This window comes from Chiloscyllium punctatum, chromosome 5 (genome assembly GCF_047496795.1).
Source record: "Chiloscyllium punctatum isolate Juve2018m chromosome 5, sChiPun1.3, whole genome shotgun sequence".
Lineage (NCBI taxonomy): Eukaryota > Metazoa > Chordata > Chondrichthyes > Orectolobiformes > Hemiscylliidae > Chiloscyllium > Chiloscyllium punctatum.
In genome coordinates this window covers 43,257,469-43,283,773 of record NC_092743.1, presented here as the reverse complement: position 1 = coordinate 43,283,773, position 26,305 = coordinate 43,257,469, and the positions used below count along the sequence as shown (strand labels likewise).

The 26,305-nt window shown below is 40.3% G+C and overlaps 1 protein-coding gene across 11 annotated transcripts in view; it reads left to right on the top strand.

Moving 5' to 3' along the window:
• LOC140477023 (UDP-N-acetylglucosamine transporter TMEM241 homolog) overlaps positions 1 to 26,305 on the top strand; it is a 225,545-nt gene that overhangs the window by 84,487 nt on the left and 114,753 nt on the right. For 5 of the 11 annotated variants that reach the window (XR_011960639.1, XM_072570133.1, XM_072570140.1 and 2 more), the window contains exon 14: positions 19,435 to 19,499. The exons of 4 other annotated variants lie outside the window; for them this stretch is intronic. Coding sequence is in view for 6 of the 7 variants with exons in the window: in XM_072570133.1 (XP_072426234.1) it covers positions 19,435 to 19,499 (65 nt within the window). In the remaining variant the exon portion in view is untranslated. Of the gene's footprint in view, positions 1 to 10,014; positions 10,141 to 17,505; positions 17,638 to 19,434; positions 19,500 to 26,305 lie in introns of those variants that run through there. 2 more of the 11 variants (XM_072570141.1, XM_072570139.1) reach the window with 2 other exon arrangements.

Here is a 26,305-nt window from a genome sequence, read left to right as displayed (position 1 = left end):
TTAGCATGAATAGAGGCTTGGTTAGCTGATAGGAGGCAGAGAGTGGGCTTAAAGGGTTGTTTTTGAATTGGCAGGATGTGGCAAGTGGAGTGTTGGGGGGGGGGGGGGGGGCACGGGTTCCCTGTTAGAATCTCAATTACTTACTATCCACATAAATGACTTTGAAGTAACTGAACTAATTGATTTATTATTCTCACATCTACCAAGATACAGTGAAAAGTGTTTTGTGTGCTATACAGACAGGTCATACCATATAAAGTGCATCAGGGTAGCAGAACTGAGTGCAGAACACAAGTGTTACAGCCACAGAGAAGGGGCAGAGAGAGAGAGATTAGAATTAACATTTAAGAGGTCTGTTCAAAAGCATGCTAACAACAGGGAAGAAGCTGTTCATTCTCAAACTTTTCTATCTTCTGCTCTGATGTTCATGAGGTCAAATAGCCTCATGATATTTAAACTCCTGGAGAATAGCATGAAAGGTTCTCTTTTCCAACCCTTCCCCTTGACTGAGGCATGGGTAACACCCCTTCACCCCCCCAACCCCACCCTACCACCACCATCCTGGTTAAACTACCACCTCTCTCTGAGAGAGCAGCCCTATGGTCTGGTAAGACTATAAAATTATGGAACTTTATCCTTTTTGCCGCAACCCCTCTCCTGTCCAATGGAAGAGAGTGTTAACTGTAACTGGGGTAGGAGCAGTGTTTGATTAGGTTGGTTGCTTTTCTGATGGATGGAGTATAGATGGAGTCAATGGATGGAAGGCTGGTTTTTGTCATGGACTGGGCTGTGTTCACGACTGTGTAGTTTCTTGAATGTCTTGGAAAGAGTAGTTGCCATACCACACTGTGATGCATCCAGATAGGATGCTTTCTATGGTGCATCTATAAAAATTGGTAAGAATCCTTGTGGACATGCCAAATTTCCTTAGCTTCCTAAGGAAGTAGAGAGGTTGCTGTGCTTCCGTAACCATTGTGTCACCGAAGGTGGACTAGGACAGATTGTTGGTGGTCATCACTCCCAGGAACTTGACAATCTTGACCATCTCTAGTTCAGCACCATTGATGCAGATGGGGGCATGCCCTCCACTCTGCTGCCTGAAGTCAATGACCAGCTCCTTTTTTTTTGCTGACATTGATGGAGAGATTGTTGTCTTTACACCCTGCCACTAAGCAGGCAGTCTCTTTACTGCAGGTGAACGTCGAAATTCTTCAAAATAAAAATAAGATCCTTCTATTACCCTTGAGAATAAAAAGCAGTTCTAGTGCTAAACAATTTAATGTTTTCTGTCATCATAATCAAGCCAGATGACAGATTTTTCAAAACAAATTTCAGTTGTTCATTTAGTTATCATTCCACTCTTTTGGTGGTCTATGTTGGTAGCTGTTTGCTTTGTTGGTTTTGATGGTTTGTGTCCATGTTGAATATGGCTCATTCGTGACTCATTCTTAGCTCTCTGGTTTGCTGATATACCTTTGTCAGAGTTGGCAGTGATATGCTTTTGTTCTGCCTGCAATTTGACCCATTTAGAAGCAATAGGAACTTTGAAACTTGCAGAATTTTGTTTAGATTAGATTAGATTCCCTACAGTATGGAAACAGGCCCTTCAGCCCAACAAGTCCGCACTGACCCTCCGAAGAGCAACCCACCCAGACCCGATCCCTTACATTTACCCCTGACTAATGCACCTAACACTACCGGCAATTTAGCATGGCCAGTTCACCTAACCTGCTGTTAAATGATATCAACAGACAGGAGAGCAGGATTACTCAGAATAAACAGGCAATGTTTTATAAGAAACGGTTAGGGTGAGGTTTTGCCTCAATAAAACTATAAAGTCTGGATGAGGTCATCGCTTTTCAATTTACAGGTCAGAATCCTGACTTTCATTCTCCTTCTAAACATATAATTGGTAAGGTCATTCATGGGTTATAGACATTCTGGTCCTTATGCAAACGTACAAATCAAAATTGTGTCATTTTAGGAACTTTAAATTGCTGAGGGCCTATGTGCCTTTCAAATTACTTGCCTTCATTTTTTTTAAAAATATGTCATTATTTGCAGGAAATGTGCATCAGATATGCTGTTTATATTGTAATGAAAACACACTTAAGTTCTGGAATATTTCAAGTCTGTCAGCATCTGTGAAGAGTCATACCATACTCAAAATGTTAACTCTCTCTCTCTCTCTCTCTCTCTCTCTCTCTCTGTCTCTCTGTCTCTGTCTCTCTCTCTCTGTCTCTATCTCTCTCTCTAGATGCTGCCAGATCAGCTGAGTTTCTCTAGCCCTTTCAACTTTTCTTTCAGATTTCTGGTATCTACATCACTTTCTGTGTTGTGATGTTGTTTCTATTGTAAGGAAGTAACTTTGACGCATACAATGACTGTTATGCACAAAACTTCTAATTCATGACTGGATGACCATTTATTATCATCCTTGTAACTAGCTATTGTCAGAACTAGACCATCAGCAGGTAGACAGTAAATCCCAGGTAGACAGTAAATTTCCATTGTAAATAAATTTCCTCCTCGCATCCTGCTATAACCTTAAATCTGAGACTTGTACCATCACAGAATTGTCACGGTGCAGAAGGAGGCTGTTAAGACCATTGTGCCTGCACCAGTACCTATGGTACTAGGTATTTCCCCGTATACCTGCATACCTTTTTTGTCTAAATGATCATCCATTGCTCTCTTGAATGCCTCAATTGAACCTGCCTCCTCCACATTTACAAGAAGTGCATTCCATATGTTGACCAGTGGCTATGTTTCTCTTATCAGGCTTGCTTTGTTTGCACATACTCCCTCTAGCCCACTCATGATTATGAAAACCTCTATCAAATCAGTTAAGGGGAACAGTTTTTCTTTATCTATCTAAACCTGACATAATTCTATGAATCGATTTGCTTTCTCCTCAACATTGTAATTGAAGAACAATACCAGCTTCTTTAATCCAGCATTGTAGCTTGATTGCCTCATTCTACATTCTGATAAATCCCCTCTGCTCCCCTCTCGAGGACCTTACATCCTTCCTACAGAACAAGACTGGGTGCAATACTCTTTGTGGCTCAACCTGATATTTATAAATGTTCAACATAATTTTTCTGCTTTTATTCTCAAAACCTTTATTTATTTATGAAGCCCAAAATCACATGCTCTGCTACATTCTCACTATGGTTTGCTTCCTTCAAATATTAAGGTACATAAATCCCCACATCATTCTGTCAATGGCACAACTCTCAAAAGTGTGCAGTAAGTATATGAAAAATTATAAAGTGTACATTGAGTACCTAAGTATCCTGTGTGCAGTGCATAAGCATAGACAATTAAGCTGAAGTTTTAAAGTGTAATAATGCTACCACTTTTTTTAAAATGTTAGCTGTAATTTTAATTTGGAATTATGCTGCTTGTACTTGGTAGTGTAGAAAGGATTAAGGTTGTAAGAAAATTATGCCTTTTTTCAGTGTTGGGCATTAATTTTGTGTTAGTGACATGTATCCTGAAGGGATAAAGTGCAGAAATGATAGCCCCCTCTAGACAACTTGTCTACTACAGTCACTTAATTGCATAAGTCATGCAAGTATCTGCAATAAAGCATGCAGATGCTGATTTGATAGCTGCATCTCTTGTAATTATTTTCCAATTAAATTCAATTTCTGAACCTGTGCCCATTATGAAAAAAAATCTTCATTTAAACTCCAAGAGGAGAATAGTTCTGAGACCTGCCTCATGTGCAAAGCTAGTGGATGTAGTACACAGTGAAAAGAGCAACAATTTGTCTTCAACAAAGATTTCCCAAAGCCTTTCACAGAAACATTACCAAACAAGTGTAACCACAATCATGTTATTATTTAATTGGACTATGCTAATTCTTTCATAACTATATAATTCTGCCTTGTCTGATCTTAGCTATTGACTATTGTATTTGTCAACATTATTAGCCACACATGAACAATTTACCCATCTTAATTCTGAATCTTTACCAGCTGGCCAAGATTTTTTTTCTCCCCCTTTTAAAATCTATCGGACAACATTCGATCATTATCTGTGTATTTTATTTGCCTGAGTGGTTTGATACTGGATTTGTTTGCTGACAGTCAATCTTTTATTTTCTTGCTTCGTTTATTTTATCACATTCTCAGCTGTCTTCCCCAACCTCACCCCCCCTCCCATTTATCTCTCAGCCCCCCCCCCCCCGGCCCACACTCCTGATGAGGGGCTTATGCCCAAAACATCAATTCTCCTGCTCCTCAGATATTGCCTGACCGGCTGTGCTTTACCAGCACCACACACACACAAGTCTCTCCAGCATCTAAAGTTCTCGCTTTCTACTTATTTTATAACAAATAAACATCACGCTTTCATGATCAAAGATGCATGTCCTCATTATATTTTTGCTTATTTTTGGATTTGTCATATATGTCAGACACTTCCTAACAATTACTTGACCTCAAATGAATCTGGTGTGAGAGTTTGCAAACATGCTGTTCATTTAACACTAAATCTGGGTTTAAGTCAAGAGGTAACTGTTGAATGAACATGTTCAGTCTCTGAGAGGTATCAGATGTACTCCAAAATAAGTATGTTCAGTTTGCCAAACATCCTGGGACATTTTTTTCCAGTGTGAATATATATTATTGCTGAATAGACTCATGGCTAGGATAATGTAGATGAAGAATGTTGGAATCTTGTAGGAACTAGTTGGAGGCTGTATTTTGGCAACTTTGATTTAAATAGGACATTTTTTTTCATCGACACCTATCTTGTGAACGAAATCGCTGCTATTTCATAAACTTTTTTGATGCTGTGGACGATTTTATAATTGCTAATCACATCTTTTCTGTGATGGATGTATTTTCTCGATACAGATCTTGATCACGTCCATTTTGATCACTTGGTCTTTCAACTGGTTTTACACTATTGAGGTAGCTTTTGCTTGTCCCCACTCAATTATGACAGGAGCAGTGAAGCAAGAGAAAAGGCAGCTGTAAATTTAAAAAATAATTAGAGTAAGCAGACTAGAGTATAAAAAGGGTGAAGATGAAATAGTAATACCAAAGCAGATGGAGAAATTTGGGCAAGGTGGAATCACAGGCGATCCACAGTTTTTTCACTTTGATTTTTTGAAGCATTGTGACTATGCATTTGCTCCAAAGTTGTACCCACTTTGCAATTAACTGCATCAAACATGAAGCAGATAACCCAGTTATCCATATAACAAACATTCTGCTATTCTTGCAGCAGTGTTATAGAGTCATAAAGATGCACAGCACAGAAACAGACCCTTTGGTCCAACTCGACCAGACCAACCAGATATTCATAAATCAATCTAGTCCCATTTGCCTGCACTTGGCCCATATCCCCCTCAACCCTCCTTATTCATGTGCATCCAGATGCCTTTTAAATGTTGTAATTGTACCAGCCTCCCCCACTTCCTCTGGTAGCTCATTCCATACATGCACCACACTCTCTGCTTGAAAAAGTTGCCCCTTGGGTCCCTTTTAAAATTTTACCCCCCCCCCCCCCCTCACCTTAAACCTATGCCCTCTAGTTATGGTGGCAGAGTTATATAAGCTTCAAGGAACAAATGACTTTTCACTTGGTGTTTGAACAGTAATATTTCATAAACAAATTGCTTTCAGATGATGCATTCAGTTGAGGTCTCATCTGCCGTACAGGAGAGGAAAAAAACATGGTAAAAGGATTGTGTGGTATGATTTTGATGTGTAGTTGTATATCAGATGTGAGCGTTTGTTCCTTAATTCACTGTTAATTAAAACCCGATTATTTGGCTTTTATCATATTGCACCTTTATTCAAAAAAAAAGAGGGAGACAAAAAACAGGTAGCTGCAGACCGATTAGTATAACATATGTTATCAATAAAATGCTACAGTCTGTTATGAAGGATGTAATAGTAGAATATTGAGAAATATGCAATATAGTCAAGCAGAGTCAGCATGGCTTCATGAAGGTAAAATCATACCTGATAACTATGTTAGAATTCTTTGAAGAGTATCAAGCAGAATAGATGACAGGGATGCAGTAAATCTAATGTATTTGGATTTACGTTACATTAGATTAAACAGGGTGAGAGTCCATAGTGTTGTTAGGAGTATATTTGCATTGATCGCGGATTGGCTAACTAATAAAGACAAGGGGTCGTGCAAGGGCCACATTTTATGGTGGAAATTTGTAACTCCACAGGGTTCAGTGCAGGGGTCCCAATTATTTACAATGTACACAAATGATTTGGAGCAGGTAAGTGAATATACTATTGCCACATTTGCATATGTCATAAAAAATCGGTGGGAAGGCAAGTGGTGAGTATATCACAAAGTCTGCTGAGGGAGGTTATCAGGTTAAGTGGGTGGGCAAAACCTTGGTAGGTGGAATATGTCGGGAAAGGTGAGCTTATGCACTTTGACTGGAAGAATAGAGGAGCAGAATATTATTTAGAGACATTGATCTGTACAGTGAAAACAAACCCTTCAATGCAACTAATATCCTAAATTAATCTAGTCCCGCTTGCCAGCATTTGGTCCATATCCCTCCAAACCCTTCCAATTCATATCCCCATCCAGAAGCCTTTTAAATGTTGTAATTGTATCAGCCCCCACCAGTTCCTCTGGCAGCTCATTCCATACACGTACCACCCTCCGTGTGAAAAAGTTGCCCCTGAGGTCCTTTTTAAATCTTGCCCCCTCATCTTGAACCCATGCCTTTTAGTTTTGGACTCGCCATCATTTAAGTGGAGAAAGATTACAAATATCTACACCATAGAAGGATTTGGAGGTTCTCATGCATGACTCACAAAGAGTAAGCATCCAAGTTAAGTGGGTAATAGTGAACACAATGGAATGTTGGCGTTTGCTTCAGTGGGGACAGAGTATAGAAGGAGTGAAGTCTTGCTAAAACTATATAAGGTTCTACTTAGACCACACCTAGAATACTGTGAAGTTTTGGTCAAAGGAAAGGAAGAGCATTGAAGGTGACCAAGGAAGGGTCACCAGATTGATCTGGACATGGAGGGATTTTCTTAGGAGAAGATGTTGAGTCGTTTAGGCTCTTGCTCATTGGAGTTTAGAAGAATGAGAGGTGTCTTATTGTGAAACATCCAATATTCTTAGGGGACTTGACAAAAAGCAACTAGATTGGATATCTGGACCAAAGGGTCTGTTTCCGTGCTGTACATCTCTATGACTCTAACTGTTATGGTACCCCCACTGTAAAAACTCGTTTGGTTCATTTATATCTTTTTGGGACAGGAAATCTGCCATTCTCACCTGATCTGACCTACAGAGGTACTGCAAGATCGTTGATGTGACAGTGTAGAAGTGAAGAGGTTATATTCCATGTGGGGGAGTCTAGGACCAGAGGACATAATCTTGGAGTAAGAGGTCTGTCACTTAAGACAGATGAAGAGAAATTTCTTCTGAGGCTAACCAGTGTATGGAATTCTTTATCACAGAGGGCTATCAAGGCTGGGTCATTAAGTATATTCAAAGCTGAGATAGTCAGATTTTTAATCAGTAAGGAAATTGTGGGTTAAAGAGAAAAGACAATAAAATGGAATTGAGGATTATCAAATAATCCACGATCTTATTGAAAGACTTATTAATAATCAAGCATGTTGGTGCGCATCTGTAATCAGATCAGGTAAGAATGGCAGATTTTCCTCCCGAGAGAACATTAGTGAACTAGATGGATTTTTACAATAATAGACAGTAGTCAGCATTAAACTAGATTTTTGTTCCAGAATATTATTGAAATTTGAATTCAGTATCTGTTATGGTGGGATTGAAAGCCACATCCCCAGAACGCTATACTTCCTTGCATTTTACTCTGTCATCTTGTTGCTCACTCACTCAACCTTTTTCTGTGCACTGTCTATGTACCCTCCTGTTTACAACACTTAACACACTTCAGAGAGTACTTCACTAGCAGTAAAACACTTTTATACATCTAGTAGTTGTGAAAAATGCTGTATAAATGCAAGTATTTTTGAATTTTACAACATGGAAGTTTGTTCAACCCGTTTTTCCATTATCTGTTCTCTTGAAAGATTTGGTTCTACACAAGAAAGTTGCTCCATATTTCTGCAAATTTATCATCTTCAAGTACTTACCCATCTGTTTTTTGAAAGTTACTAAGGAATATAGTTCCAAAAGTTTTTTCAAGCAGTGTGTTCCAGATCCTAATAACATTGAAGGAATTTCTCCTCCAGTTCTTTGCTCTCTGATCCAGTTCACATAGATTTCTGCTTTTACCCTGTGGCACTTGAGCAAGTAATTAGTGCCATTTGTCTATCTTTTTAATCAATTTCTAATCTATTTCTAATCTATTTTGATCAACTTTTTCACATCTATCACAACCATTGCTAAGTGTAAACATTAAGTGGTTTATAATAAGTGCTTCAGTGCAGTTTTCAATTTAATAAGGCTAGCATATTTGATTAAAATTAGCTGTTGAAATTATTTGTGCCATTAAAATTTATTTTATTGCAGCAGCATTTTTAAAAATTAAGTAGCCAAAAACAATGTTCACCCATGACACCTTCACAAATGCAGATGTGACAGTAGCTGAAAGTATTTGTTTTACAGAAAAAAATCTCCAAAGATCTTCTGACTGATAGAGCTTTAGTCCTTTCTTGACAGACTTTCAGTGCAGAGCAGTATGGTTATGGAGGAGTGTTGCACTATCAGAGGCACCAGCATTCAGATGAATCATTTAACCAAGACCTCATCTGTTCTTTCATGTTGGATGTTAAAAAAAAATCATTCATGCTATTTTGCAGAAGAACAATGGAGTATCCATGGTGCCCTGGCAATGTTTATCCCACGATCGACATCTGGTTATCATATTGCCATTTGTGAGAGCTTTCTTTGTGCAGTTTAGCTGCTTCATTTCCCAAATTTGAAATGTACTTGCTGTTGTAGAGTACTTAATTTGCTGGAAGGTGCATTCAGACATATGTACACATTTATTTTCTTCAACCCTCTCCCCTGTTTCCTCTGCTGTCTACTCTAAGAACAAGTGAAGAGCTCATGGCCGCTTTTGTAGATTGAGATTTGAGACCTTCGGTTCAGAACCTCTGCCACTTCCCTCATTTTGTCCAACCCATTCTGTAACATTGAAACAGCTATTACTAAAGTCATCAATTACATCCAGTGGAATTGTGGCAAAGGTAGTGCACTTTTCCTCCTCTTTCTTGACCTGTATGTATCATTTTGCATGGTTGATTTCACCATCTTCCTCCATTGTCTCCTCATTGTCGTCTAATGGATTAAGAATGTGCTTGCTTACTCCCTTTCTTCTCTATCTAATCAAAACCAAGGAATCACTCTCAATGGTTTAATTTCCCACGACTGTGGTTACCTCTGGTGTCTTCCACGTTCTCTTCTTGGACCCCTCCTATTTCTCATCTGCGGGCGCTTCTTTAATGACATTCTCCAAAAACACAATAGTTCTCACATATGTGCTGATGACCCTGAACTCGACCTCTCAGCATCCCTCTTCACTTTTGCTCTCTGTCTCTAAACTATAGATGCTTTGTCTGCTTCTGGTGTTAAATATTGGGAAAACTAAAACTGTTATCTTTGGACCCCATCCCAAACTCCGCTCCCTAACCATTGACTCAGTCCATTCCCTGGAAACTCTGAAAGATTGAACAAGTTTCTTAACATTGTTGGTGAGCTGTCAACGATATATTCACAGCACCTTAGAACGATCTTTGTTCAGCCCAATATCCTCTCTTAGTCTGTCATTGCCTCAGCTCATTGACTGCTGCCATGCACTGTGTATTTATTGCTTCTATTCAACATATTCATGGATTGCTTCCCACATTAGGCGCTCCATAATCCAAAACCCTGCTGCTGTTAACACTCAGTCGACCATCAACCACGCACTCCTTGACCCCCTCACTTACACCTGGTCAAACAATTATAAAGACCACGTCTTTGTATTTTTGTGATTTTTTTTAAATGTGGACTGAAATGAGAAAAAAAACTGTTTAGAAACACAGGGACTTACAAGGATGGCTGCATTTTGAAAGGAAGATACTTGTTACCCATTCTGAAAGCTGTTTGTGTAGCTGAAGATTCCGGCAATGTGCAGATGAACTGGAGCTAAGGGATTGTTTCCAAGTGAACTTGATTGGTTTGTGGACTAAGCCCTGATTATGAACAGCCAACAAAAAGGTGATGGCTTGACAGGTGAGTGAACAACTTGGGCTATGAGCAAGACAGAAAGAAGCTATTCAAATCTATTAAAAATCTTTCATTTTCAGATCCCTTCTTCCTTTACCCCATATTTCAAATCTCTGCCAGCCCCATATTCTTCCTGAAGTCCCCAGTTCTCTAATTCTGACCTCTTTAAAAACCTCCAATTCTATTGCTTGGGCAGTGGTGACTATCCTTTTTAACTTGTAAAACTCAGCTTTAGAATTTACTCCCTAAAATTTTACATTGTTTTTACATGGCTTTCCTTCTCTGAAACTTTCCTTAAAACCTATCTCTAACCATTTGAACTAGCGCGCCCTTTGGAGGTCGGTACCATTTTGCTTTGTAATGCTGCTCGAAGTGCCTCAGGATGCTTTGTCACAGTAAATTCTCTATAGAAATACCAGGTTTTGTTTTTACTGAGGGTACAAAATATATTGTATCGTTAAATATTTTATTTCAAAATCATAAAGTCACAATGAAATTCTTCTGATTTTTAGCCAATTAGTGAAGTCACACATTTAATCCACGGACATTTACTTTCAGCTAGGCAATGGTGGAGTAGTCACCCTAGATGACCTGAGCTTCGCTGAGCAAGGATGGTACAATCTGCCATTTCTTTTTTTTTTCCTCAAACCCATCACTGTCCAGCAGCTCCCCTGGTTTGCAATGTATACATTTGGACTTTGGTTGAGGGGCAGTATCTGTTTTTATTATGGTGTCCCAAGGTGAGGAATGGATTACTACGTGAAAAGTGGCTGCTCAAAAACTGGCAAGTGCGCCATTAAATCATGACCAAACACAATTTGGGAGAAAAAGGCAAACTTCAACGGTCATCACAAATTGCACTTTTGTATTTTGAGAATATCATTTTTTTTTCAAAAGAGTTCACATGTCATTATTTTTTTCTTTATTTGTTTTCTCCATCAGGTAGAGAGTTTGTGGAAATTTACAAAATGTGCTATTTAGATTCTTTTGAATTCATATTTTGTCATGGCAAATGAATTTTGAATCTTGGATGATTTTCCTTCCTGACTGAGCAACTTGGGCTACTTTCACTTCCTGTAACTTGCAGTTAAATCAGGACCTGAATTTTGCAGTAATGACAATGAAGTTGCACGCTATGTCTAGCCCATGGAACTTGACTACCACTTCACCACTGTCTTTATGATTGAGACCACGGCACTTCCCACAAACACCACGTGGACAAGAGGGAATGAGTTAAATGCTGCAGTTTGATCTCCGGAGTTCCTGACGCCATCTGAAGCCTGAAATTAAACTGCAGACTTCTAAACCATCTTGACTGCCCATAACTCTGGATAAATGAACTAAAAACAGGAAATTATTGTACTTGGCAGTTCTGTAATTTAAAAAAATACAATTTTGATTTTTGTTTTAGACACAAGGCCGCTTCTCTCCAGAAGAGTTGTGTGGAAATCAGTGATTTCATCTGTTCAAGGTTGTTTGTCACATGATGCTGTAAGAGATGTGCCACAGCTGATTATAAAGCGTAATAATGTGGAGAAAATGGTTCACTGAATTTAATACCATGCTATTAACTTTAAGAGTCAAACACTATTATAACAAATGCTAAAGTGATACTCTCCATTCTTAGTTTTAAATATCTTAAATATAACATGTTATGAGAATTTTTCTAGTGGATTCAAGATGATCTCTGCAATAAAGTCGAAACTTTTTTTTGTTTTTCTGTATTTTTGATTTGAAGACTGAAATGGGAAAATCACTGTTGTAAAAGCCAAAGATTATTGAAGGATTGCCACACTTATTCCCTGGGTAGGCATTGTGCTGGTTTCTTCAGTGTGTGTGTGTGTGTGTGTGTGTGTGTGTGTTATCATTGGCTATTTGGGTAATTTTGTTTCACCAGGAAGCATTGTTTCTCTATCATTTATTGTTGCTGTGGTGGCTGTTATCATTCGGTTTCTGTTGTTAGGTAGATGTGAAGCTCTGGATCTGGTGGTTGATATATGTGTTCTAACAGGTTTAATTGGAAGCACACTAGCTTTCGGAGCAACGCTCCTTCATCAGGTGATCAGGAGCGTCGCTCCAAATGCTAGTGTAGTCCAACAGGTTTAATTGGAAGCACACTAGCATTCGGAGCGACGCTCCTTCATCAGGTAATCAGGAGCGTCGCTCCGAATGCTAGTGTGCTTCCAATTAAACCTGTTGGACTATAACCTGGTGTTGTGTGATTTTTAACTTTGTCCACCCCAGTCCAACACTGGCATCTCCAAATCATGATATATGTTCTGTGTAGGTAGCATTTTGTCTTGATCAGCTCTCTGCCCACCAGTTGCAGACATAGCTGTGGTTACGACCCTGTATCTGGACATTCACTTCCACTACAGAGGATTAAAGTAACCGCTACTCCACACAGGTTCCAGGCTGGGTTACGTATTGTTGAGATTGGTGAATGTTTGTACCTTGATTGGTTTTCGATACACTCTCCGATAATAGTTTGCAACAAGAGCAGATATTGCGAGAGAAACTCAGCCGGTCTGGCAGCTTCTGGAGAAGAATGTTCTGAAAAATGTTAACTCTGTTTTCTCTCCACAGATGCTGCCAGACCTGCTGTGTTTCTCCAGTAATTTCTGTTTTTGTTTCTGATTTCCAGCATCCACCGTTCTTTTGGTTCTTGTGTTCAATGATGTTGCAGTTGTCAAAATGAAGCTTTGCTTTCTGCCATTTTACCTAGATCAGTTCACTCAACTGTTCCTATTTCTGGCTTCCGCTGCTGTTCTTGTAGTTGGTTACTGTTCCTGTGCAGCATCACATTTGTCTTTGTATGCAACTACTTTCCATGCCTTCAGTAGGTGTGTTTCTTAGTTCGAGGATTGTCATGTGTACATCTGTGTGGGATTTGCTTTATTTCTGCTGCTGCCTTGGCCATTCTGTTTGACTGGGGTCAGTGTTGAATTTCCCAATCTTTCATGAAGCGACTGAATCTTTCACTCATGAACTGAGGGTCATTACCACTCGTAACGATGTCAGGAATGCCACAACAGCTGAACTATCCTTTTAGGTATTCAACAACAGCTGCTGAAATTATCAAAATCAACTCATCCATCTCCCAATGGTCAGAATAGTCATCTGCTATGACAAGATATTCAGTTCCTGCGAAGGTTGAGAGATCTACTCTCAACTTCATCTATTGTCTGTTGATGATGTTGTATGTCATCAGTGCCTCTCCACCTGGCATTTTACAGTGGACCATCCCAGGCTGTCAATCTATATCTATTTACCCAATTTAATCACAGTAACAGATAAGTCCTCGATACTGTCTGGCCATTCATTTATTACAATTTGCAGAAGCTCAAGAGCTCATGTAGTTTGAGCGAGGTGATGTGTATCAGTTATATTCAGTATCTCTGCTGGCTACATAATTTCCAGGGCATGAAGAAATGCTGCTTCGTGTTGAACCTGGAAGGTTTCACAGTCTGTTGGAGTGCCGCCTACTTCCTTCATTGGGAGTGCTGCTCGCGACAGCAAGTCCGTAATATTCATCTGCTCCCCTTTCTTATGTGTCACATTCAGATGACATCTCCATAACTGAAGTAACATTCTTTGCAGATGCCTAGTAAAAGTGGAGGAAGACACTTTGAAGCAGTTTGTGTTGGACTCGCCTGTCACTTTGTCCCTTTCAAGTGGGTATTGGTGAAAATGTTCACGAGCAAAGACAATGGTCTTGGCACTCTTTCTTACCACACACTGTCAAATGCAGTCATCCTAAAAAGTGTCTTTTGTGCATTTTTGGACCAAGACTAGAATCGAGCCAGGAGTTTATGGCCCTGATGGGATCTGAACAAAGCATCAGTGAGCTAATTATGCTATTGCGAGTTCTTGAAAGCTGGAAAGTTATTGTATCTGGTGTCTTTGCAGTTTTTAATAATTTTTGAGTGAATTGAATTTGGGGTGAAGCATCTTTGAAATTAGGGAGTTCAGAGTGAGGCTGAAGGAGACCAGTGCTGCTGATTTAAAGAAGTTTGCAAATGCTTCAACCTCATCTCTTGCACTGCCTTGTAGGTCTCCCTAATCTCTCTGGAAATAGGGATGTGTATGGCTCCACGTCCTCCACTCCTGACATACATGACTCAGTGTGGTAGGACTGTTGTGGGATCACTCAGTATACAAGGAGAACTGGTTAGATTCTCTTCTGTTAGAGATAATTATTACAAAATTTGGCGTTTAGTGGATAATGATATTGCATATTAGATTTCAGAATTGCAAATTGGAAGATTAATTGCAGATCAACTGGTCATTAAAGCAGCAAAGAATCCGTTAAGGGGATAGTGCAATGTTGATTAGCATTTTGGAGATAGTTTCAATTCTAATGTGTAGATACTCAAATCAGCCATTTGGCCCCTTGCCTGTTCCATCATTCAGTCAGAATAGTTGAAATATTGTCATTTATCCACCTCACCAGTTGAAACCCTTACCTGACAAAGCACTGAATGGCCAAGCTCTAGTTAGAAGTTTCTGTCTCCTCATGGAAGAGGAAATACTTTCATACTTTCTACCTGAATGAATCATTTTCTTTATAGGCACCATTCCTGATGTATAATGCTCAAAGCAATAAATGTCAAGTTTATGGAACCTGCACTCCTATTTGAAGCCTTGCAGTCATTATAACCTGGTCACTCATTCTGTTGAATCTGCACTGCACTTTCTCCAAGGCCATTGTACCTGTTCTGAGATGCAAGACCCAGGACTAAAGGCAATACTCCCAGCTGAGCTCAGACTTTCTGTCAAACTGAAACATCACTTCCTCTCCCCTGTATTTCAGGCCTATTGAGATAAATGCAAATATTCTATTAGTCTTTTTTGATATTTGCTTTGTAGCTAGCCACTAGTTTTAGTGATTTGTGTACACTGACATCTGAAATCAATGTAGATGGCTGCACATTTCCTCACACTGAGCTCCATTTACTAACTACTGAATCTGTTGGTTGTTTTTTAAAGTTCTGCTCCATCTGCACTGGTTATTGTGCCTCTCCTTTTAGTACCATCTACTAACTTTGATGTATGATACTCTATCCCTTCAGTGATGTCCATGTGAAAAGCTGAAGCCTTGGCATGAGTCCCTTGGGAAGACTTGTGGCCTATTTTGTTCTACCAAGTCTATTTAATATGCTACCAGCACCTTTTATTACCATAGTTTTCTTGTATAACCATGCTTTGTTAGTTACCTTTTACAGTCATTAGTAATAATCAATCTTTTTATTTGCTATGTGCCTCATTTGTAAGATGTTTTGTTCCAATACATTTTGTACAGATTATATCATTGTCTAAATGCCAGAAATACACTTTCTTTGAAAATCCAATTGAAGAGAATTTCAAAGAATATGTATTTTGAACGCAAACACCACAATAATGAAATGAGACTTCAGAGAGTAAACACTGAAAGCCCACATTCCATAATAACAAACTGATGAGTGCTCACACTGTTATGGACATCTCTGCACCAAACCACAAAGGCAGTCATAGTATCATTAAACTAATCTTGATTTTATCCTTATAATTATTTAAATGATTTGTTTGCGGCATCTGTTAACCAATAATTGTGAAGACTCATGAGAGAAATTTGTATATTATTCATAGCATTAAATATAACTCTGCATACGCAAAATCAATGATAAGAAATGGCCATTGAGCAGATCAAATCCATTCTGAGGAAGGGTCACTGAATCTGAAACGTTAACCCTGATTTCTCTCCACAGATGCTGCCCGACCTGCTGAGCCTTTCCAGCAATTTCTGTTTTTGTTTTAAGATCCAACTGTCCCATTAAAGCTTCTCGCTGCTTTGATGCTTTGGAATTAGCAGGTGGAATTTTCCTGTTCTAGGTATGGCTCCTCAGTGTGTTCCTGCCACTGATTGCATCACCCAGTGGCAGGGAGGGGAACTTGTCAGCTTTTTGCTAAGTGGAAACAGGAAGCCAGTTTGCACACTTCAGACCCGAATTACCCATTTGTTAGCATTTTGTGAGTGGCCAAGTTATTTGCCTGCATGTGTTGGTGGTTGTTAAAGTAATTTAAAAGCTCCTTAATACCAATTAAAAGAGGCCAATTGGGATCTGCCAGTGAGATTCCAGGCTACCACAGAAGCTGGTTTCATTGTTTTGATACAGTCTCCTTGCCTTGGGATCTGGATCGATATCAAGGTCCAGCCTGTCTGGAGGCAGGGGGCAGCTGTGGGGATGTCCCATTGATGGATTCACCGATGAACCCACCCCTACTTCCCCTAATGTGCCCTAGCTGCAATTTAAATATTGGGGAGTAAGAGGGTGCCTCTGTTTTGAGCTGTCCTGCCCCTCACTTTTCTTCCATTGGAGTTTGCTACCCCTTTCAGGCTGAATGGCCTCCAGCTTTGAGAGCTTGTTGTCCTTAATTGGATAAAGAGTTTGTCCTTTGTCCCTAGACAGAAAATTAATGGACAATGGTTGTGTTCCACAGTTTGGCCCTCTGACCCACGTTTGAGCCTGACAGCGGGTTTCAGAAGTCAACGTTTCAGGTATATCCCTTCTTCAGGACTGCGGGTAGGTGTAGGGGGTGCTGCAGATAATGGGAGTGGCAGGAGCAGGGTGGGGAAGTGGGGAAGAGGTAAAGACAGGTAGAGGGTATGACCGGGTTGGTCAGTGGGAGGAATTAATCCGGTAGGTGGCAGGGAGGAGGGTGGGGGGGATCCCACCACCAGTCCTGAAGAAAGTTTACACCCGAAACGTTGACTTCACCAACTGGTGCTGCCTGGCTTGCTCTGTTCTTCCAGCCTCCTGTCTGTCTACTTTGGATTCTAGTATCTGCAGTTTATTTTTGTCTCTAAACAAGTGAATTCTAGAAGCCTGTAGGGAAAATTCAGCCCTTGGAAGTCCAGCTGAATTCAAATGTCAGTTGAGACCAGTGTTCAAACCCAGATGGTTGGTTGCACATGCTGTTTGGCATCTCCAGTGCCCTGGAAGAACATCAACACAGTACAAGGTCATTAGTGATCTTCTCAGAATAGAAACTATTATAGATGTGGAAGAACCTATCACGTGATCGTGCTGCCGTATGACTTTGGTGTAGATAGTCCCACAACTGCAAGTGGCATTGTTCCCATTTGTCTATCTGGTCTAAAATGTCTGTGAAGAATATTATTTTGTTAGCAGAGTTATTTCTCGATGACTTACGACTCCCTGTGAAGAAAGTTGAGGATGCTAATTCGTAATAAATCTAATTGTAGCAGGAGGAAAGTAGTAATTTTGTCTCACTAATGCAGTACTTGGAAACTTTCAGTGTCAAACTCAGCACCAGCATTTTTGGAGCTATGATGCCACTTTTATGTTGAGGCAATGACAACACCAAAAACACAGGAAAAACCTACCGATGAACTTATTTTCACTGAGGACTGCGTGCTGTTGACCCACACTTGCCAGACCTGCAATGTATAACAACACATTTCTGAGGTGCAAACTCTTCAGATTAAAAATTAGCTTGAAGAAAACTGAAGACCTGCATCAGGCTGTAGTCCACAAAGAATATAAGCCATTCAGCATTGTCCTCAATACCACACAGAACAACATCTTTTTCAACGATGGCATCAAACAAGATGAAGTGGATAATAGGTTTTCTAAAGGAAATAGCGTATTCTGCAGACACTAGAAACAAATAGGGAGCAACCACAGCCTGAGAACATAGACCAGACTCAAAATCTACAAAGCTGTTGTCCTCATCTCTTCTCCATCCAGCTTGTGCCAAGTCTCGGGTCCTACATTGTCATTGTGTTGCTTTCAAGTGCACTTCTATCAGTGTTACCTCTGCAGTATCTACTGGCAAGACCACATCACAATCAATTTGAAGTCTTGGAAACAGCTAATGTCACTGACACCAAGGCCATCCTCCTGCAAAGTTAATTGTATTGGGTGGCTCATGTTGAATAGATGAATGACAGTCAGTTGTCCAAGATCGTGCCATACAGTGAACTGACCACTCTAAACAGAAGAGCACCATGCAAGCGTGTCAAGGAGTCCCTCGCTGTGTACCACATCGACCATCGCCAGTGAACAGCTCAGATCAGGGATCATGATGCCTTGAGATGCTACATTAAGAATGCTACAGAGACTGAGCAAAGAGCCAGCACATTAAGGAAGGACAGATCCAATTGTTCACAAGAGCAACTACAGCCTTCACTTGGACATTCTGTGGAAAAGTCCATCACTCACTGATAGCCCTGACTAAGCAACCTGCAACCAATGAGTACATGCTTCCTAAAATCATCTGTGAAGAGATACGAAGAGAGGGATTGATCCAGGAGCTGCTTGCTTTATTCAATTTCCACATTCTGGGTGCAGAGAAGTGGTTATTGCAATTTGCTCAGAATACAAATTTAAGTCTGTCATTTTGTTGTTTTGTGTTGTGAATAAAGCTTTACAAGCGAAATAATGTAAATAAGAGTACTGAAAGTTCTTGACTGTATATTAGCTGATTTTTGTTTATTCTATAGTCAGATGGCCTAGTAATCTAATTTGTTATTTGTCCCATAGGAAAGAGATTTTATATCCAAATGGATTATTCACTTGTGCCTTCTACATTTGTTCTATTTTCCATATTTTTGATTGCTCCATTTGCTCCTGGTATATTAAATTAAAGTAAAATTGCCATAATCCTACAGGCCCCATAGGGCTGCTTCTCATCAGAGTCAGAGATAACTGGTGGTGGTTTAACCTGAGGGTCACCACGTTTCAGGCAAAATGGGGGAGAGGGGGGAGGTTTGAAAAGAAGAGTTCTTCATGGTAACCTCAGGGAGTGCGGTATGGATAATAAATATTTTGATGAGGAATGTTAATATTCCTTATATCTACCATCCTAGTTTTCCAAACTTAATAAATATTAAGGCTAATGAAATAACTTAGTGCATTAGTTTCTATCAATTCAAGTGATCTATGTTGCTTGGAAACTGAAGTAACGTCATATCTCTGTGATTTACAGGCTCTAGGCAGTCATTGTGAAATTTGTTAGTTCTTGTCTGGGCCATTGGATGGGAATAGATGTAGGTCGGGGTGTTCCAAGAATTGAAAGTCCCCTTTATTATAGTTCACCAGTTATATTTGGCCAGTTTGAATCTTCATTCTGCACAGATCACTTTTTCAGGTCAGATAGAAAAAGAGATGGATGGAAGAGGAGAAAACTGTAAATATGTAAATGTATGTATTTTTGTGTGTTTAGGTTTTGACTGCGTGTTTATCATTGGTTGTCTTTGAGACTCTTTTGAGTGTAACTACAAGTTGCTGGTGAGTAAACACTTCATTACCAAAGTACATATTCACACAAGTGTGACTGTGGCACAGTGCTGATTCTTTTTTTCTTTTTACACTGGAAAAAATTGCAATGCCCACCATTTTTAAACATTATTATTTCGTAAATTATACACGCTGTTATCATAAAGCTGTGCAACAACATCTTGCCACTCAGAGGAGGCCACTAGGCAATAGATGCCCATCAAACAAATGGTGTGGTATTCCAGTGGTGTGACATATTTGCACGAACTGCATTGAATGTTCAAGAAGGGCTTAAGTTTCTTACAGGATCCATTATCCGACAAAAATCTCTCAACAATATGTACTTCTTGTTATTCTTTTCTTCTTTATTAAATTTGTTTGGTCCATAGACAGGAGAATCTGATGGTCCAACTTGTAGCAGTATAATTACGACCTCCTGCTAGATGGCAAAGTACAGAACATGGGCAATTTCTATTATGAATGCCATTATAATTTATTTTCTACAATGTAAATACAGAAAATCCAACATTTAATTGAATTGTATTTGTGTTTCCCCTTTCTTTACTTACTTTTACCTTTACCAGCCCACTTGCATTGCCATCACCCATTTTATCATTCAATTTGTCTTGGCTTCCACTTTGTTCAGACATTTTCCCTGAGTCTTTTACACCACCAACCCCCACGGACTCTTCCTTCCCTGTCTCTGGACTTAATTAATTACCTGGATTAGTGGTGCTGGAAGAGCACAGCAGTTCAGGCAGCATCCAAGTAGCTTCGAAATCGACGTTTCGGGCGAAGGGCTTTTGCCCAAAACGTTGATTTCAAAGCAATTTGAATGCTGCCTGAACTGCTGTGCTCTTCCAGCACCACTAATCCAGAATCTGGTTTCCAGCATCTGCAGTCATTGTTTTTACCTCGTTAATTAATTACCTGTTTAAATGTCTAAGTGCTTTCCAGTCTTGTTGAAAGATGGTTGATCTAGAACATTAACACTGTTTCTCTCCCCACAGATGTTGCTTGGCATTCTGAGTTTTTCCAACTTTTGCTGTTTTAGTTTCTTCTTGTCTGTTGTGATGTAGTAATCTACACCCTCTGACTCCAGCTCACACAGAGATTCATGGCCATGGAGAGGTTGCAGAGATTTGCCAGAATAGGGCAGGGACAAAGGACTTCAGTTATGGTGGGAAACTGGAAAGGCTAGGATGATTTGACTTATTGCAAGAAAGGTTAAGGGGAGATTTAATGGAGGCGTTCAAAACTTTGATAAGGAGAAAATGTTTCTATTAGCATGAGAGTTGTTAACTTGAACACAGTTTTGAGATAATTGGTGAAAGACCCAGGGGAATGATGAGAAGATTCTGTTTTTGCACAAGTTCTTATATTCTGTAAGAGCCTGAAAGAAGAATAGAATCCAATTCAGTATATCTCTCAAAAGGAAATGGTATCTGTGTGGCCATCTGCCAGGATGTGCTCCTTACCACCCCTACCCCCACAAAATATATTTTGCCACATCTACTCCTCTACCTCCCTACCTCCTCTTCCACCCACCAATGTGAATGGGATGGTGTGGACCATTCATGTTTATATTTATTGCTGGAGCAGCCTCTCAAAGGATCTGTTTTTTCCTTTTCTGATAGCCTACTTTTTTTATTCCTCCCATTGCCTATATTTCGAACATAGAACAAAGAACATAGAACAATACAGCACAGAACAGGCCCTTCGGCCCACGATGTTGTGCCGAACTTCTAACCTAGATTAAGCACCCATCCATGTACCTATCCAAATGCCGCTTAAAGGTCGCCAATGATTCTGACTCTACCACTCCCACGGGCAGCGCATTCCATGCCCCCACCACTCTCTGGGTAAAGAACCCACCCCTGACATCTCCCCTATACCTTCCACCCTTCACCTTAAATTTATGTCCCCTTGTAACACTCTGTTGAACCCGGGGAAAAAGTTTCTCTTCCATCTCCAATTTATCTGCTTTTTACGTCACCCCTGCCCCAGTGCGCACTTACCTTTGCTCTCTCCCTCCAGTTTTCCCCTTCCCACTCTCCTCTCACTCCTTCAATCTGCCCTCCTGTATTGCTCTTCTCCTTTCTCCTCCCCTCTGCTGTCTTTCCCCCCCCCCACCCCCTGTCACCCTCTTTAGAAACTGAGCTTGTAAGCTGGTATGGGATGTGATAATATTCACTTGACCCCAAACACTGATAAACCATTTGTCATGTAAGAACACATTCAAACATGTGCAAAGTCAACCATCAATAATAATGAAGATGGACTGAGATTTAAAGTTCCTTTGTGGTTAAAAGCTAGCAGTGTTATAAATTATGCTGAACCCAGCTCCCAAAGCAGGAATTGATGCAAACTGAAATGAACGACTGATCTCTGATCAACACTCAGCTTGATAGTCAGACTTCAAATTATGTTTTAAAGCATTCCCACTATAGGGGATGTTTATTTAAGAAATGTGGGAGAAGGAAACCAGGGAATTATAGACTAGTTAGTTTAACATCTGTTCTTGGAAAATGGCTGGAATCTATAATTAAGTAAAGGATGACTGAAGCTTTTCAGCTGATCAGGGAGAGTCCATACGGATTTGTAAAGAATAGGTCATGCCAGATGAATCTGATTTGAATTTTTTGAAGCGGTGACAGGAGAATATCTGTGGATGTTATTTATAAGGACATCCAGAAGGCACTTTAATAGAGTCCAACATAAGAGATTGCAATCTAATGTTGAAGCTTGTGGAATTGATGACCTGGGTAAATAAATTGCCTGAGAAGAAGGAGACTGAGAGGAGGGGTTATGGTTAAGTGTGAGTGATAATGTCCCACATGATCTGTGTTTTGGTCCAGCTGTTCACTTGTAATTTAGATGCAGGAACAGAAAGTCACAAATCCAAATTTGTCAATGCCACAAGCAAAGGCAACATTATAACTTCCCATTTACACTTCTGATGTTGATGTTGATAGAGAATGTGAATGGGCAAAGCTATGGCAAATGGATTTTGGATATAAAGATAGACCTAAAAAGATAGAGCACGATACCTTCTGAAGGCGTTTGGTATGCTTTCCTTTATTGGTCAGAGTATTGAGTACAAGAGTTGGGAGGTCATGTTGCGGCTGTACAGGACATTGGTTAGGCCACTGTTGGAATATTGCGTGCAATTCTGGTCTCCTCCTCATGGGAAAGATGTTGTGAGACTTGAAAGGGTTCAGAAAAGATTTACAAGGATGTTGCCAGGGTTGGAGGTTTTGAGCTATAGGGAGAGGCTGAACAGGCTGGGGCTGTTTTCCCTGGAGCGTCAGAGGCTGAAGGCTGACCTTATAGAGGTTTATGAAATTGAGGGGCATGGATAGGGTAAATAGACAAAGTGTTTTCCCTGGGGTCGGGGAGTCCAGAACTAGAGGGCATAGGTTTAGGGTGAGAGGGGAAAGATATAAAAGAGAGCTATGGGGCAACCTTTTCACACAGAGAGTGGTACATGTATGCCGTGGGAAGTGGTGGAGGCTGGTACAATTGCAACATTTAAGAGGCATTTGGATGGGTATATGAATTGGAAGGGTTTGGAGGGATATGGGCCGGGTGCTGGGAGGTGAGACTAGATTGGGTTAGGATATCTGGTCGGCATGGACGGGTTGGACCGAAGCATCTGTTTCCGTGATGTACATCTCTATGACTCTACGCATTGTGAATACTCAAAAAAAGGAGATCCCATAGAGATTTGGAAGTTACAGGTACACAGACTGCTTAAGGTGTCATGAGCAGGTACAGACTGTAAACAATACGCCTAATATCTCGAGGACTAGAATATAAGAGGTCAAGGTCCAGCCATACAAAGTCTTGGTTGGTCACCCCTGCAAAGATCTGTGATTCTGGATACCATACATTAAAGTGGAGGGAGGGAGTGTAGGTTTAGCAGAGTGATATGTGAAATTCAGTAACTAAATTATCTGGGGAGATTACATTAACTAAGATTATATTCAGGGAGCTTAGATATTTCTTGGGTGTTTTATTTGAAGTTCTCAAGACATTAGGGGGAATGGATTGGATAGTTGGTGAAAAACTATTTCCGTCGGTTGGTGAGTAAAATATTAATGGGCCTGATCATAAAGTTACAGCCTAAAGGTTTCAAGAGTAAAACTGGAGAGAAAAAAAACAACTTCACATAAATGATGGCACAAGTTTGGAATAATTTTCTGAAAATGGCGATTGATGCTAAATCAAAAAAATTGAGATTGATTTTTGAAAGCTAAAAATGACAATGCAGAGAGTTCAGTTAGGTAGGTATTTGGATTTAAATGGCAGATCAGCCATGATCTCATTGAAAGACAGAACAGGGTTGAGGGGCTGAATGGCCTCCCCAATTCGTATGATCTACCCCTGAAGCAGCTCTGTACACTAATCTTGCTGCACTCTGCTCAGGAGTGTGACAGTATGGATTATGGCTGCATCCATACTCAACTTGTGGGGAACAACGTGCATCTGTGAAAGTGTAGGAGTACCAGTTTGTTCATCTCTAATCAGTTTAAGATTGCCTGCTTTAGTAAAGATAGAATTTCGTCCGACCTGTTTTTTTTCTTATATAAAAGAATTCAGCATCCATAATGACAAGTGCCTGCTGGAGGATATAAAATTAGAATAATAAGCTGGGGATGCTCTCAACTGAAGCAGAGGAGTAGAAACCTTGCTTGGATGATAGCGGTAATGGCTGAAACATTTAGCTCTATTGCAGTTGAAAGAATGGGATATAAAGTGAAGCATAGATGTAATACTGTTTAATAACACCCACTCCCACTGCACCCCCTGTTTTCCTGCCGCCAAGAACAATTTCTAACTGAGTCAAGTAATTCAGTGTGAACAGAGAACGACATATCTGCAAAGTTGGTTCAAGAAATTTTGTTAACTCTTGAGAAAGATTAATGTGTGAAGGAGGATTGCTTGAGAAAGTGATTTAAAAACAAATGGGGCTGGATCACCCTGAGCCCGTGTAGTTAGTTCGTCTACAACACAATAGTTGCATTCTGGTGCAACCCCACATTACAGAAAAATCGCGCTTTAGAAACAATGCTTAAAGTGTTGGTTCTGTCAGTGTGTAGGAGCCAACACACGTTTTAGAAGTACACGCTTTAGAACCAGCGTCCCCAATTCATCAGTCGCATTACAGTGAATTAGTGTTGACGGAATGCGCATTATAGCAGAACAACCTGCATGACATTTATTTCACCTGTGCAAGCTCAATTTGAGTTGGACCCAAACTAATGCACAATCAGGTTGAGTCATTGCCAATGTATTTCTCATAGTTTTGAATAAATATCCTAAAAACTATCATGGTTTTGCTAAAGTGAGCTGTCTACATGGGAATTAAAGGATGTTTTGAGTTGGGATTTGGGGCACTTTCTAGGATCCCTGTATTGAAGGAGGTTACTGTGAACTGATCAGAGAGTATCTGACCTGAAGACATTTAGGGCTGACATTTCCGAGAAGATTATTTTCCATTGAATTTTCTTACCTTTAATGAGTGTAGAAATTAGCCCCCAAAATGGATCTATTCAATCGAAGTTTGGATTTGGTTAATTCAGCTCCATAACACAGCAAGGTCACAGACACTGCATGCAGGCCACCACATAATTAGTAAGAATCTGAAGTTAGACTGGAGGTAGCTAGTGATGTGTTACCGAGAGAAGGCTCTTAAACAAGATCAGTGCGATGGGAGGGTGGTGGAGTTGGACAGTCGTGGCAGGAGGAAGAAAGGGTAAAGCTCAGGAAGAGAGAAGCTCCAGCTTTCTTTTTTTTGAGCCAGAAATGAGAAAACAACTTGCTAAGTCTGCTCTGGTCTGCTGCCAGATTTTGCCACAGGATTTAGCACTGCAGGTCTCCTGATCCCTCGAGTTGAACAATGTGATGCAACGTGATTTTAAATTAGGGCCCTCCTTGGTTGAGGTCAAACCCCAACAATCCTGACAGTAAAAGTATTTGGGAGTGGGGAAAGAACCTGTCAGCAATGCGATACCATCACCTTAATATCCTCCTGTCTCTGTCAGAAGCCAGGTCTCAGACTTTACATATTAAGCAGACAGCAGCTGCTCATCCCCAGCCACAGATTACGGGAATTGTTCGTATCAGTCTCTGAATGTAGAACTCTTCTGTGCCTTTTGTCAATCCCATTTTGAAATTTTAATTGACTTTGAGTTACCTTGGAATGTACTTAATTGCTTGCTGCTTCAGAACAATAATGTTTTGTGATATAAACTTCATTACTGAAGAGAAGACCCTGCCCTGTTGTGTTGAAACACGTTTGCAAAGAAAATTGAAATAAGTGATCATTAAATATTTACGAAGATTGCTCAAATGACTAACCGCGCGGCTGTCATTAAGAAGGATATTAGAGTGAAAAACAGCAGAGTGCGGTGTGTGTGGAGTTAATGCTTCATTTTGCTCACTGTAACAATGATTGTGAATAATGATCCCACGGAAAACACTGCTCAACAGAGGGACCAAAGGCGAGCAGGACAGAGGCAGCTGAGGTGAATCGGTGGAAGCCAGCCATGAGACTGGCAATGTTTTCTTTTCCTTAACTCAGGCCGTTGGGATGGGTGGAGGAGGGAGGAGGAAGGGGGAGGGGCTGGGGATTCAAAATAAGGGCACCACATTACTGACGAGCTCCTTTCCCTGGATCAGTTTGCTGTCAGGATTCCAATAGTATGGAGGATTGACCTCAAACAAGCAGGAGCTGAATGTCCAAATGTTATCAGCGCTGCAACATGACTTTAACTGTGCGGAATCTGGCGGCAGATCAGAGCATAGCAACGCCA